The sequence below is a fragment of the Corticium candelabrum genome, chromosome 10 (genome assembly GCF_963422355.1).
Source record: "Corticium candelabrum chromosome 10, ooCorCand1.1, whole genome shotgun sequence".
Lineage (NCBI taxonomy): Eukaryota > Metazoa > Porifera > Homoscleromorpha > Homosclerophorida > Plakinidae > Corticium > Corticium candelabrum.
The window spans coordinates 6,505,066-6,519,753 of NC_085094.1; the positions used below are offsets into that span (position 1 = coordinate 6,505,066).

Genomic DNA, 14,688 nt, shown 5'->3' on the forward strand with positions numbered 1-14,688 from the left:
ACAAGCCGTTCCACCCCGTTGCATACCGAAACGACCTTGGAGCAATGCCGTTCCTACTGAAAGGAGACGGAACAACCAGCAGATGTGGAAGGGACATCAGAACCGACACACACTCCACCAGTGAAAACTAGTCTCTCACCACCACTTGACAAATTAATTCGAACATCACACGCCTTGCAATGTACGTCAAGCCCAGGACAGATCGCCTGAAGACTCCGTGGACATAAGACCTAGACGCACTACAAGACCACCAAATTACTTAAGTGACTATGTAGTAGACTACAACATCAAGGAAGGGGTAGTGTATAGTGCTGATGTAATAGCGGGTGATGGGCATGCGTAGTGTTGTCGTTCTAGCAGTGGACGTTGCGCTAACAGTTATTCTATTAACGCTATACTCATTACACATGTGTACGTCCTACCTCGATTTGAGCGACGCCGGTCTCAAAATATGTCTAGCTATTCGAGATTCTTAGTACTCTATTGACCGTTAGGGACAGCTTTACTATTTGGAATTAGGGAGCAAATTTATCTTTCCCCCAACTAGTCTAGTGAATGCAAATGCAACTGAAGCCTGGTAGTGTTAGTCCTAACCACTAATCAACATACAGTAGTCACTCGACGTCACGTGCATAACCAGGTTGGGGGAAAGGTAAAGTTCCTAGAAGGACAGCGGAAGCGCTATTTAGTGAGACCAAAACAGTGAGTAAACCCATGGCCACTTCTCATGAATCCGAAACCGCGGCAGCGACTTCCTCCTGGAACATTGTCTAAGAGTCATCACTGTAGGCAGACCGTTCTATGTATTGCTAACAGCTCGTGACACAAAAGGTAACAAGAAGAGGACAGGAGGAGATATGTTTAACGCAGTATTGAGAGGTACGGTAAGAAGTGTTCCTACTTCTGTTGCTGGTGAAGTCACAGATTTTTCCAATGGCTCATATCTCATCACATTTGTTCCACCTTGCAGTGGAAAAGCGATTATAGACGTTAGGTTGTGGCTGAGCAGTTATTTTGTGGATATGGTGAAAGCTGCTAATGACGCTAATTACATTTTCTCTTGCACTTTTGGAAACAATCACGGCATTAACATAAAAGTACGTAAGTCCAAATTCACGAGATAGTCTATTGAAGATACAAGCCACCGCTCGCAAAACAGAGAGCAATGCACTAAGAGTGTGTTACATGGATGGCAAACCTGATCAACTCCCGCGATTCAACTCATCATGTGATATAAAATTTCGATATAGATATGATTGGATGGAGTCTGTGAAGGTCCACATTCACTAAATTCTACAACCTGTGACTCTATTCAATGGTGTATTTATCACGATACCATGAGGTCCAACAACAGAGCAGAATCTGCCAGGGGACATAGACAGACAGGTGTAGTGACTTCAAAAGTAAAGTCTATTTTGATATCAAATGCAAAGAAACTTGCAGGCGACAGCCTTTTGTTACACCAACAGCTAGGTTATTGGCTTGGCAATCAATGAATCAATAGAGACTGTTCTTTCCAATGTGATACTAAAGAGAAGTGGTGGAAATGTCTTACAAACAGAGAACTATACATAATAGGAGACTCAACAGTTAGACAACTGCACATAGTCGTTCTTTCATCGATTGGCCTGATGCAACCAAAGTTGAGTTTGTACATTCCGGAAAATTTGTTGTTGAAAACATTTGTAAAGAAATACAATGCAAAAATCAGATATCGACTACATTGTCTTCCATTGCAAACAAACTTGGCATGAACTTCACCGGCGCTACGTTTGTAGCAGATACAATTGATGCTATTCCAGGAAATGGAAATGAGATAATCCTAATAAGCACAATACAGCATTTCCTACTCTTACCACCAGACATATTTCGTCAACGCATGGAGCACATGGTGACCGCAGTCCGTCATCTAAGGCAGAGAAAGATGGGAAAGACAGTTCCAGTTATATTTAGCACAGGAAATCCACGAGGGTTTGACTCATTTCGTTTGAATTCTTATCGCATCAAGTGGTACAATCAGATTGTTACAGAGACATTTGCAGCAGCCAATGTGGGTATTATTGTGTATGATGTATTTGACATGATGGCTTCAAGTGCAGATCCTCAAATGCCACATCAGCCACAACAGCGAATGGCTGTCAAGTTATCTCAAATACTTAGTCTCGCTTGTCAGTAATTTATGAGTATTATTTGTAGTAAATATATTACTATAGGCCGTAGTACCTAAAATTGATGTGAAAGTCACTCCCAATGTCTCGTGTATCTCTACATTCTACGAGAACATATCAGGTGTGGTATATTTCTGGAAGGGAATACATTCCTAGAATTACACACAAGATGTATCTAGAAAGCTGCCCACATTCATATCATCAACCCCTGCATGCAAGTTAATTTGTCTCATGTTCTAGATCGAAGGTTGCTGTTCAACAGCCTACAATTCAAAAACACTAAAAAAGAGTTCACAAAATAATGGCAGTTCAGCACTCTAGCTACTACTAATAGTCCTGGCTACGTACCACAGATAGACATATGATTCTTTAACTACAAAACAACTAGACCTAAGAAGCAAAACCTACTAACATATAAACGTCTGCACACCATGCAGCATGACTAAAATACAATTAGGTTAGCGCAAAATAAGGCTAATCGTTGCCTACAAAAACTGAAGAGTTACTTGAAGTTGGCATACGTGTCAAAGTTGTCAAGGTAGACCAGCAAGGCGTCGTACATAAATCGATACTGTGTCTATAGAGGCAAACGTTTGTAAATTCGTGACATGTGAATGGTAGACTCAAACATGGTGGTTAATTGTCTTACCAAAGTCTGCACAATTTTTGGATGTTGGATTCGCATCAATCTAACTTTCAGAAACACATCAACCACGCCCTCTACCTTCAAGAGCTCAACAAGCGACAGAATGCCACAGAATGTTCCACTGCGACCAACACCATTGCTATATAAAAGTCATGCTAGTTACTACATACTATCAGTTGTATTGTATCTGGTACTCACTTGCAATGAACGATTATAGTTTTGTTGCCAGTCCCTTGCTGCCACTTTTGCAATTGATCTTGCATGTCAAACAGTTGCTCTATTGTTTTGGGATTACTGTTCTCCGGCCATGCTGTGTAGTGGAACTGGGTTATGACCTTTGACTGTGAACCCTGCCCGTACACAACACACATAATGTCAATCGTTCAGTGCCAATGTACTTTGACGAATAGCTGTTGACCTTGCTCAGATTAAATTTGCGTATAACATACTCTCCCAAATTTGTCTCTTTCGACAACTGAACAGTGTACTGACCATACTGAGCACTGCCTGATGCTGGCCAATACTGGTGACACATCTCCTGCAAAAATTACACAAACAAATTGCACCATACTTTCAGACAATCATTGCAGTCAGTTGTAGCAACCTCTCCATTTTCTTGCAAAGACGCCAGCATGACAATTGATACACAATTTTGTTCCCACACCATTTTCCAAAAGTCTTCTGTAGTCTTAGCTAGTGGCCCTTGTGTAGTAATATATGCATCACGATGACGATAGCCCTAAACAGCCACACGTCAATGTATGGACTGTAATCATGTTAACATAATGCACGAATAGCACAGTCATACATCCAAATAACAGGCATTTATGTAGTCGGCTCCAGCTTGAGTGTTCACATACTCACTGTCTTGGGATTCTGTTTCCTCTAGACGAAGAATAACTCGCTGCACATCCACTGTAACCACAACAACATTAGTTTCTACACAACAACAATGAAAAATAATGATCAAACAAGGTAGTATGTCCTGGTATCTGTTCTTCACTGTTACAGCAGACTGTGAGCCTGCCTTACAAAGCTGCTTGTCCATTTGTGACCCTGTTGTTTGTAACACCTAATTTCAATACAATATCACAGCAAACAATCACCGTCTCTATGTAACAGACTTTGCTTACTTGAAAGTGACGTTCAAAACCTGTCTTGCCTGACTTTGCATCTTTCTTTGACAGTTTGGAAACAGCAGTACGAAGATTTTGAACAGGAATCTGGGTATTGCCACAGGTCAATGCTTCAAGCACAGCATCATGGATAAAACCATATTGGGCCTGTTGATAACGACAAGACATTGTCACTCATCATCAACATATTGTGAGAACTGTGGCTTTTGGACAATCTGTTGGGATGGGTAGTACTGTACTGATGTCAAATGTTATCAGATTGCAAAACACCCAACTAATAAGCCCTATTCTCAGCCACCATCAGTCTTTAATATTCATCAGACAAAAGCTATAAAACATGCATATCTACAGTACAATAAACATACTAGTACAACTCCCTGCATTACTATCACATCCTTCACAGAAATCACAAAAAACTCTGACATCAATCGCCAAGTTCCAAACTTCCTTAGTGCATGCATACAAACCTCAGTCTGGACCATATCTTGACGTTTCGTCCTCAGAGATGCAACACAGCTGTAGATATCAATGGGCTCCCCATCTTCAATTCTCTCAAGCATGGTGTCAATAACAATAAACGTTCCAGTTCGACCAACACCAGCGCTAGAAATACATTTTCCATTAAGAGCAATATGTTTCTATAAACTCACACATAGTTCTGCACCTGCAGTGAACAACCATTGACCCTCGATTCTTTGGATATTCACGATTGATTCTTCTGATGAAACTCAGTAGCGGTGTGGCAAATTTGGGAACACCATGATCAGGCCATGCAGTGTAATGGTATTGTGTTACCACTCTCATCTCTTCGCCCTGATGAAGCACAAAATACAGTACATGCACCATACTCCCACATTATAAGAATCTTACCAAGGTAAGACTGAATTTACGAATTTCATAATCAGCAAAGGAATCTTTCTCCAAGAAAGTGACAATGAGACCATTGTAGTCCACTGAATCAACAACATTCTTCGGCCAGTACTGATGACATTTGATCTAAAAGTATAACCAAATAATTTTACAATTGTGAGCACCATACTAACCAACTCACAAACCTTATTCTTTTCGATCAAATGAGTAAGCATCACAATTGTAGGGACATTTTCTGCCCAAATCATTCGCCAATTATCAGCAACAGTATGTTCCTGTGGTCCTTGAGATGCAATGTACTTCTTGGGAGTACGATAGCCCTATATTAACACAACAGTTAACTGTGTAGTTGTTCTCTGGTATGCATCACATAAACCAACATCAACAAAAGCAGCAGCAATGTAATTGCCATTAGAGTTTGTCATTCCTGACAAAACTGGCAGCACAACCCGAGAATGATCATCTATACACATTGAAATGTAGAAGTATTGAAAGCAATTGCCGTCACAAGTTACACACAAGTCAGAATATTCTTGTAACGATTTAGTGAAAGGTTTGCCAAGGCTACTTCAGCTGAAAAATTATGTTGTAATTCTCCAAGTGCCTAATCATAGATCACATATATTATTGACAAAAGTGAGTTAAAGTGATGCTAAAATAGTAACAACACCTTAAATTCAATGGATATCCCAGCATTGTGATCTTGATGCATAGATGCCACATAGTCTGGAAATTTCTCAAGGTTGATAGAATGAAGGCCGGTTCGTGATTGGTGACTCTTTACTTTTGGCATTATAGATGGAGTATCTACAGGGTAAATTACACAACTTTAGACCAATCTGTGTACATCAAACAACCACATCAGTCACCTCCAGATGTCCAAACATTCGGTTTCTTTTCTGCTTCAGTGGCTGACCGTACAATCAACTCTACAACCTGTTCATCAACGCCTGAACTGTTTGTCGCTGTGCATCGATACTTGCCACTGTCTGATGCCATGACATTAGCAATCTGCAAAGACTTATCTCCCAGAATAACAAAGTGCTCATCTTTCTCAGATATTTCCTTTCCATTGCGGAACCACTTGATAATTGGTTTTGGTTCTCCAGCAGCATCACAAGGAAGAACAGCAGTTGTGCCTTCATATGATGTCACTGATACACTTTCACCAGAAATCACAGGAGCGAGAGGAATTTCGTCATATTCACTCTCTACTTGCTTGACTGACGAAAAAGCAACTTGTTGGTTTATGTAAACACCGTCAGTCAGTTTTTCTGAACGACGTCTCCTAAATAACACAGTTACAGTTAAACTACATGGTTTATCACATGCCTGAAAGTAAACAACCTCAAAACAACAACAACAAGAATAACCAATAGAAGAAAAATGATGCCACCAGCTGCAGAACCTGCAATTGGAGCCACTGAACTTGATCCTTCCTTTGACGGTAACTCTTCTGCCTTTGTCAAAACTCCTTCATGTCAAAAATGATCAATATTACTGTAATGAAACAATCGGTAAACCAAGTAATACTCATCATCTTACTTAGTGGTTCACCAATTGCTGTTTCTTTCATCTAGAAATCATAATATATAAGGTTTCTCAAAGGTATGTAGTAATCCACATATCATCATACCCCACTTCCATTATCCAACATTGCAACCACACGAATATATATAAAGTAAGTCGAATCAGACTTAAGTGGAACATTTTTGTACTCATTCTTTTCACCAGACGTTGAATCACTTCCAACGATAAACTGCTTCCCTTCTATGTTCTGTTTGTAAATCTCGTAACTGTATCGAGCTGTTACATACCATGTGTTGTCTGTGCCCTGTTGTTCATACGGTCCAATAGTACGTGGTACAACAGATACAGAAGGAGCATTAGATCCAGTGGTACCCTCATAAACAACAAAATCAACATATCTAAAAACAATGTCACATTAAAACATTCACAAAACAATGAAAAGTCAAAACATACTCTATTGGACCATTGTCATCATTCACAGTAGGAGGTACAAATACTACAGTTGACGCTGACGATGCAACATCACTAGCTAAAGGTTTGTCTGGTGTGTGAGGAGAAGCTGCCAGTGTGCGCACTGTAATCGTGTTACTAGGGGAACTTTCTGGATTGGACTTTGCGTTATTCGTTACTGTCACATATATTTTGTACTCGGTATACGGTTTGAGGTCCTTCAAGGCGTATAGGTTTTCATGACTCTCAATGTCGGGACTCTTGCTGTACAAAGCATCACCAATACTGTTGTAAACCTGAACAGTAAAGTTTAAACAATCATTTGCAATCATGAGCATGTATGCACATGCATTCGTGCATCTAGTCATCCACATACAACTTTGCTTACAGTGTAGTACTGAAAAGCACCATTAAAGCTAATAGGCCTCTCCCATTGTAGAGTAATTGAGCTTGATGTTACACTTGAATTTCTCAAATTCTGAGGTGGCGTTGGTGCTAAATCAATAAACTCCAGTAATAATAAAAGTATATTAAATATTTAAAGTAAAATTACTTATAGTAGCTGCCATAACAGTAATGGATGCTGCTGGTCCAACACCAACTGTGAAAGCTTGAACTGCGACAGTATAATTTGTTGACGGTATTAGACCACCAATCTCTTGCATACGCTCTTTCACAAAATTAGAACGTGTTTTGTTTCCAGTCCCATCTGACAGCATGTATTCAACAATGTAATATCTAATAACTCCATTTGGTGTTTCAGGTTCACTCCACGTTACAGTGACTGTATGTGGTGGATTGGAAGAATATTTCAGGGAACGTGGTGCAGTTGTAGGAGCTACAAAACAACAACAGATACATAGTCTGAGTGCAGTCAGTTAACAGTGCAGCAATATACAACAGACAGACAGACACTCATCATCATCATGATTACATCCAGCAATGTCAGTATTTAAAGAGTCAAAACCAAATGTACATTTCAGCTGTATCTTGAATTTAGTTGCTCCAGTTTAGCAGGCCCATTTACAACTACAGCAATTACCAGAGCATCATTTATTTGATAAAACAATACAATATTAGACAAAAACAAACTAAGAAGTTGGCAACTGCTTAGTGAGCTGCTTGGAGACTGTGCAACCAAGTCATGTACATCAATCAAGTCTCTTCTAGTTCCCTTTTATAAAATATGAAAGCCAATAAACCTGTAATCTGCCATAAGCTTTCTCTGCTCTCAGGTCAGGGTTTCAGTCTTTTCAAAGCAAAAATACAGCTCTAACGTTCTAGAATAGGCTGGAGTACACAAATACATATTGACTACCAAAGGTACTTAGGCTCAACAAGTAGCCAACCAATCTTTGATGAATGAGATTTTCTCCTTTCATCAATTGCATGGCAACACCATATGGTAAGACAAAAAGCTCTTACAGGTTGTCTGCTGTTGTGTAGTGCAAGTTCATTCGTCAAACATGTACTGTACACTATTGCTGTTTATACAAATCTTTCACAACCATCCCTACATAGTAACTATATGCCCACCCAAGCTACAATTATGCAACACTACTCTTCAATGAAGGTTTCACACATAAAAGCATCCATTGTCCTCAAACTGCTTTACATTATGTCCCTAGCACAATAGTTGGTCCATATATGCTGCTAAAAAGCTACATAATGTGGTGCTACAAATAACTACAACTAACATGCATTACCAGGTAATCAACTAAATATATTTGCTAATCTTTATTACAATGAAAGCATATATGACAGCTTTGCTAAATCACTAGCAATAGATAAAACAAAGAACATACTTGCCATTACTGTAACATACTTCTGCCTGCAAACACTAACTTGAATAAGACAAATCTTCAAAGTAAATGTATACCAAGCCAAATCATGATACAAACTTACCATCTTCTGATGTGTTGGCAACAATGGCAGTACTTCTTTGTCCTTCCAACACCTTACCATCATGAGACCGAACGTTCACTACTGCCACCTCAACACTGTATTGTGTAAATGGAGTGAGCATTGTCAAATTGGCCAACGTGGTCGTTACATTCAGTCTCTTGTACCCATCCACATCTCTCAATTGACGAACACCAATTGGTTTGTAGTAAACAAAGTAATAGCGAGGAATACCATTAGGTGTACTGGGAGGTGACCAAGACACAACAAACCAGCGAGCAGAAGCATTTCCTGATAAACTCACTAAATTGGGAGAACCGGGATCTAATAAATACAGCAAATAACACAATCACAATACATTATTAAACCCTTAAATTTAGAAAAACCTTACAGCCTTCAGCAGTAGTCACAGGCACCACATTAACAGCTGCCAAACTTCCAGGTTCATAGCCATGCATGTTTCTTGCTGTTGCTCTAAATCTGTACTTTGTAAATGGACTGAGACCAACAACAACAAGCGGTTGAGGATCAGTAGCACTGAATTCTCTTTGTTCCCACTGAATGTTGTTGGTGCCACTATCCAACTGATATTCTATGCGATATTTAGTTACACTTGAATTTCCATTTTCGGGACAGTTGACTGTGACATTCACTTCAGAATAATTATAGCTTTTGACTGACAACACAACACATCTCTGTGGAGGACCTACAACACACCACATATAGTTAACCAAACATAAAAATCAACAAATAAGCATGAAAAAACCTTCAATTGTCAACCATACTGACGCACTCCTGGACTCTGCACCAGCTTCAATAATGTTATTAGCAACACATGTGTATGTCCCTTCATCCTTAAATTCAAGTGATGTTAATTCCAGAGTAGATCCTGTTGCACTCTTGCCTCCTCTCCATTTATAATCTGGAGAGGGATTACCACCAGCAGAACAAGTTAAAGTGATACTTCGTTCTTTCACACCCACTGGATTAGATGGTCTAATTTCAACAAATTCAGGAGCATCTACCAACACATCACTCTTAACAATGCACCATGAAATGTTACCAAAGCAACTCACATTTGACATTAACTGATGTAGCTGAAGACATATCACTAGCACCATACTTGTTGAAAGCCCTGCACTTGATTAATCCTCTATCTGAACGGTTCACAGATGCAAATTTCAATTTTCCAATAAATCTGCCCACACCATCATTATTTGATGAATTTGTCACACGGGAGTCTAATACAATAGTTGAATTAATTCCATTCTCTTCTCTGTACCATCCAAATGTAATGTCACCACTCAGACCAGAAAACTGTGAAGCTGTGCAACTCAACTCTTGCACAGAAGACTCATCAAATAAAACTTCTATGGACTGCCCAGCTGTTGGTGCACCTGCAATCATATCATAAACTTAATTAAATAAAAACAGTAACAGACATTAGTATTACACAACATGTCCAACTCTATTAATACTAGATAATGATGGCATGGATCATTCATGTAAATGCCATCATGTAAGAAACCATCCCAATAGCATGTAGTTTCTAAGCCAGTGTGTACTATATTGGGCCATTGTACAACCTATATGTATATCTGGCCATTGCAACACAGTGTTACAACCTAAAAACCATATTACCCCATTTTATGATGAGAAATCAACACATTCTATCGAAATTATGGTTTTATACATATTTCTCCTTGTGCAGCTTGATGCTAGTTAAGTAAATGCATGATGGTAGAACCTTGATATCACAAACTCCAAGAGATCCTAAAGCTCATTTTGCTATATTGAAGCCTCATATTATGCGAAAGCATCTAGGACTCTTTGTTTACAAACAAGAAATGCAAAGCTAAACAAGCTTATATGATTCTTCCATCTAACTGCCTCTGGCGACAAACAAGCTGATCTAATTGTACCAAACATTGATTGAGATATTCTGTATGTAGCAGCCACATCTTCCTTTGTGCTCTAGCTCTGCTTCTCTATACTAAGAGTTTCTGGATACATTATAAAGCCGTAGTGTCGTGTGTGTGTGTGTGTGTGTGTGTGTGTGTGTGTGTGTGTGTGTGTGTGTGTGTGTGTGTGTGTGTGTGTGTGTGTGTGTGTGTGTGTGTGTGTGTGTGTGTGTGTGTGTGTGTGTGTGTGTGTTCAGAGTAAATATAAGCACGCTTGTTGCAGCAAACGTCTTACAATGAGAAAACGTATCTGATTAAAGACAAGATACCATGACTAGCTTTGCAATATTGAGGATTCGTTGCTGTAATTAACAAACCTACATCTTTACGTTCATAACACACCAAGCACACAAATCCCACTGTCCTTACATGGTGGTTGTTTGCTGTCACACTTCTCAGTTGGCAATCCATCACAGTCCATTCCATTGTGTTGCTTAAGACGTGCTTGTGTACGAGTGTGAGTTCCAAAACTACATGATGAAGTACAATCTGACCATAAGCTCCATTCACAGTTTACTAGAGACAACAAAACAATTACTATACAACACTAAAAACAACTATGTTCCTGTCTTTATACCATTGACGTTCAGTGTGAACGACTTTGACACTATAGAGCCATCAGTTGCAGTATATTGGCATGTATACAAACCATTGGAAGAGACACTAGCTGACTTAATGTAGAGCCGCTGCACACCATTCTCATACACACTTGGTACATCATTAGTTGTGTTGTGTTTCCATTGTAAGAGAGCATTAAAGTTGGTCACATCAGGACTGACACCACAATCATTAGAGTAATCTTGATTCTCATCAACTGCCACACTTGTTCCTTCAATATGCATATTATTGTCTAGAATAGCAATCTCCAACTCTACAACAACAAGACATTTTACTTTTCATTCAACACCTACCTACACCACAACATCATCTAACCATAGTTGAAAGTCACCTCACATACTTGAATAAAATGATTTTTCACTTTTCTCTGTAAATTAATGTATCTTCCCCAAACTGGTGAATTGCAAGTGGCATCTGGAGCCTTTCCACAATTGTGATTGTCATTCCCATTGTTTGCTAAATCATTACCAACAACAACATAGACACTTTCATGTTTACCAGGATAAAGAACAGCTTGAACAGTTGAAACAAAGTATTCCTTCTTCAAGTCAACACGAAGCCAAGGATTAGTAGATAGAGCTGAAGCAGCACATGACGCAAAATCTATGTTTGAATTGCCATCTATTGCTAATTCAGCAACTAAGTCACCAGTACTGGCCATGAAGACTGAATTCATAATCACTGTTGCTCCTAAACTGACAGCTAGATTGGTTGCCATACCTACATCACATAAACATTGCACACAAAGCAACAAAGTGTAACTACCACCATAACAGTAATCATACAAGATGTGACTTTGCAGATCTCAGTCAATGGTCCTGTACACTTCTGACCACTCACTGTAGCATATTGACTAATCTGCCGAGTTCTGGTGCCATTTCCACATTCAACACTACATGAACTCCAACTACCCCAACTGCAATCCACTGGAAACACAACACAAGACAGCTAATACAATATTATTCATTCAACAACTTTACAACCATCTTAGTAGATGATGCCGTAATCATTACTCAATAATAAAATTAATGGTTAGTTTACATAGTAAAATTACAATGTAGGTTAACATCAGGAGTAGAAGCTTACAGAGGTTAGCAAAAGGTCTGTAATGTTAATGTAGCTGTTGAACTATGTATTAATACAAATGACTGTGAGGCCGTAGCATTGTTCGGTTAGCATTGTACAGCTGGTAGCTTTCTTGATATGAGTAAGCGCAGTAGTCGTTCAACTCGCAGAGCATCGCCCTTCACTCTTCCTCGGTCTCCAGAAGAAATTGCTTCACTTTTGGACGTATCAATTCGCTTGCTCCTAGAGCAACATCATCTTGTCTCCACTGGTTCCAGGCTGGAATGGATCAAGCAACTGTCCGCTGTTTTTTTCCTACTGACGGAGCTACTACAACAGCTACAGACCCGGCAGCAGCTTTATCCACAGCGGTGGCGACGGAAACGCCTACCATGGCCATGCAGATCGACAGCACATCGCTAGAGACGGTGATCCAGTCAGCAGTACAAGCTTCAGTATCTGCCATGTCTGAAGCTATTCGTCCTATTCTCAGTCATTCACAAGGGTGGTGGAGCAAGTTGCAAGTTGGAGAGGGGCATGAAAGGACATCAGAGTACATGAAGTAGGGTGAGCTTTCAGTAAGCATTTCCTGTCGGGAAGCACTTTCTAATGTCAAATTGGAGGTAATTGCCTCCTCTTCCCCAGCTCCGCCCCACTGGTTCGAGATCCAGGTCAGGCTCTTCCCACCACACCACAGGTGAGGACCGTACACAGATGCAGATTTGCAGTCACGGGAATCGGCATGACAGCAGCCGCAGCTCTCGCTCATCATCAAGGTCCCGATCACCACAAAAACGACGGTCTAGATCGACCAGTCCCCGTTCCTGCACAAGATCAAACGCATGTTGTTCTAGCCCTTACACATCTCTCGGCCACGCATGGACGGCAACCGGATCTAGCGATCAACCGGCACCCTGGATGCTATCTAGGAGGACAAAGAGGAAGATATTAGCAGTTGAATACGTTGACTTTGACCCCATACTTACTGAAGTAACGAATAACAAGGGTGGTGTCCACATAGCAACAAAAGTCTTGGTCTCCGGTTCAAAGTGCAGACATGTCCGCGACATCAGTTCGTGGCTTCAGGCTTGATCTGCGTACGCGGCTACAGTCCTACTTGCGGATCCGGCTCAAGGTTGCAAACTTAATCGGCTGCCAGTCTATAGTTGCTAAAGCTAGTTCGGAATACCAAACCTCAACCTGGCTGAAATATGATAGAGCCTTTCGTTATTTTGCCGTGCAAGATGAGACATGATCAACCACCACATGTAGGCTCAGTGCTTCACAGGTCGCGCAACAACCTCTAGCACCTGCTATACATGTGGCCAACCAGGTCACATAGCAACAAACTGTACACACACCAACCAGTCCTTTTGTCCCTCCAGGCGAACAAATGCATCTTCTGGTAACATCTCCAACCCCCTTCGGGCAAACCCGAAATCTTCAGAGACTCTTCAACGCTGGTTGATGCAAGAACCAAGTGTCACCAAGCCTGAGAAAATACTGACATGAATGTTTCACCTGCCACGGCAATCACCCAGAGGCCACGTGTTCCCTCAAGGGCACCAATAAACAAGCATAAACCAAACACTCCACTTCAGCCTGAGGTTTTTGCAGTGTCACTACACAATGACTCTGATCGCAAGTTTGTTGAATCACTGCTTTGGTCGCATTGTCACGGTTTCAATCTTGGCTACACTGGTGCACGTTAAGCCCGATTCACAGTACGACGCTAGCACGAGTGCCCTGCAAGCGTCCTGAATGCTGACGATGAGCGAGCGACAGCATCACACTGTGAACATGTCAGCGTCTGCAATGCTCGCCTAGCGTCCGCCTGTAGACAACGCTGGAATAGAGAAAAGTTCTAATTGAGCGTCCTATCCAGAAGTGACCCAGCATCCAATGACAGCACGTGCTCATTTTCAACCAATTGAAGGTCAGTCAGAGCAACTGGCCGTATCCGGGATATTCTATTCATTCACATGGCATCGATGAAAGTTTTCATTGAGTGTGTGTGTGGCTTTCCCTGCCTTTGGCAAGTCCAGTCAAAGAACTACAAGAACCTAAAAATGAAAGAAAACGCTTGAGACTACTGAGCCGCAGCAACAATAGCAAAACGTCATCGTCCATGTCTTGTCGTGAGTGTACACACGTGGTTACTTTGCAGTGTCAGACCACTGTCGCAGTGTGTTCTTTGTGTGATAGATGCTCATCAGACGCAATAGTGTGTGAATGGTACAGCCCCAGCATCTTCGCTGATGCTAGTGTGAGCATCCTTGTCAGCGTCCAGGACGCTGTGCCAGCGTCATACTGTAAACCGAGCTCCACTTTCGTTTGTCTTC

General features: G+C 40.8%; 3 protein-coding genes across 3 annotated transcripts; 1 reads left to right on the forward strand and 2 right to left on the reverse strand.

The window, feature by feature from the left end:
- Window positions 1–1,503: 1,503 nt before the first annotated feature.
- Window positions 1,504–2,239, forward strand: LOC134186214 (uncharacterized). The gene has a single exon (XM_062654132.1). The coding sequence runs from the start codon at window positions 1,751–1,753 to the stop codon at window positions 2,174–2,176; it is 426 nt and encodes a 141-aa protein (XP_062510116.1). The 5' UTR covers window positions 1,504–1,750; the 3' UTR covers window positions 2,177–2,239.
- A 400-nt stretch (window positions 2,240–2,639) lies between these two features.
- Window positions 2,640–11,638, reverse strand: LOC134185570 (receptor-type tyrosine-protein phosphatase S-like). Its single transcript, XM_062653383.1, has 29 exons — window positions 11,597–11,638; window positions 11,241–11,534; window positions 11,033–11,179; window positions 9,779–10,099; window positions 9,469–9,723; window positions 9,094–9,408; window positions 8,706–9,026; window positions 7,354–7,638; window positions 7,189–7,295; window positions 6,804–7,096; window positions 6,457–6,748; window positions 6,366–6,396; window positions 6,168–6,294; window positions 5,690–6,108; window positions 5,491–5,627; window positions 5,340–5,424; window positions 5,201–5,283; window positions 5,006–5,140; window positions 4,821–4,946; window positions 4,615–4,763; window positions 4,418–4,553; window positions 3,948–4,097; window positions 3,787–3,886; window positions 3,623–3,729; window positions 3,419–3,553; window positions 3,233–3,352; window positions 3,013–3,164; window positions 2,818–2,953; window positions 2,640–2,745 (listed from the first exon to the last, which is right to left on the reverse strand). The coding sequence occupies exons 2-29, from the start codon at window positions 11,503–11,505 to the stop codon at window positions 2,671–2,673; spliced, it is 5,004 nt and encodes a 1,667-aa protein (XP_062509367.1). The 5' UTR covers window positions 11,506–11,534; window positions 11,597–11,638; the 3' UTR covers window positions 2,640–2,670.
- On the reverse strand, window positions 11,592–12,521 carry LOC134185349 (fucolectin-5-like). The gene is made up of 2 exons (XM_062653129.1): window positions 12,431–12,521; window positions 11,592–12,001 (listed from the first exon to the last, which is right to left on the reverse strand). The coding sequence occupies exons 1-2, from the start codon at window positions 12,519–12,521 to the stop codon at window positions 11,592–11,594; spliced, it is 501 nt and encodes a 166-aa protein (XP_062509113.1).
- Between the last annotated feature and the right edge of the window lie 2,167 nt (window positions 12,522–14,688).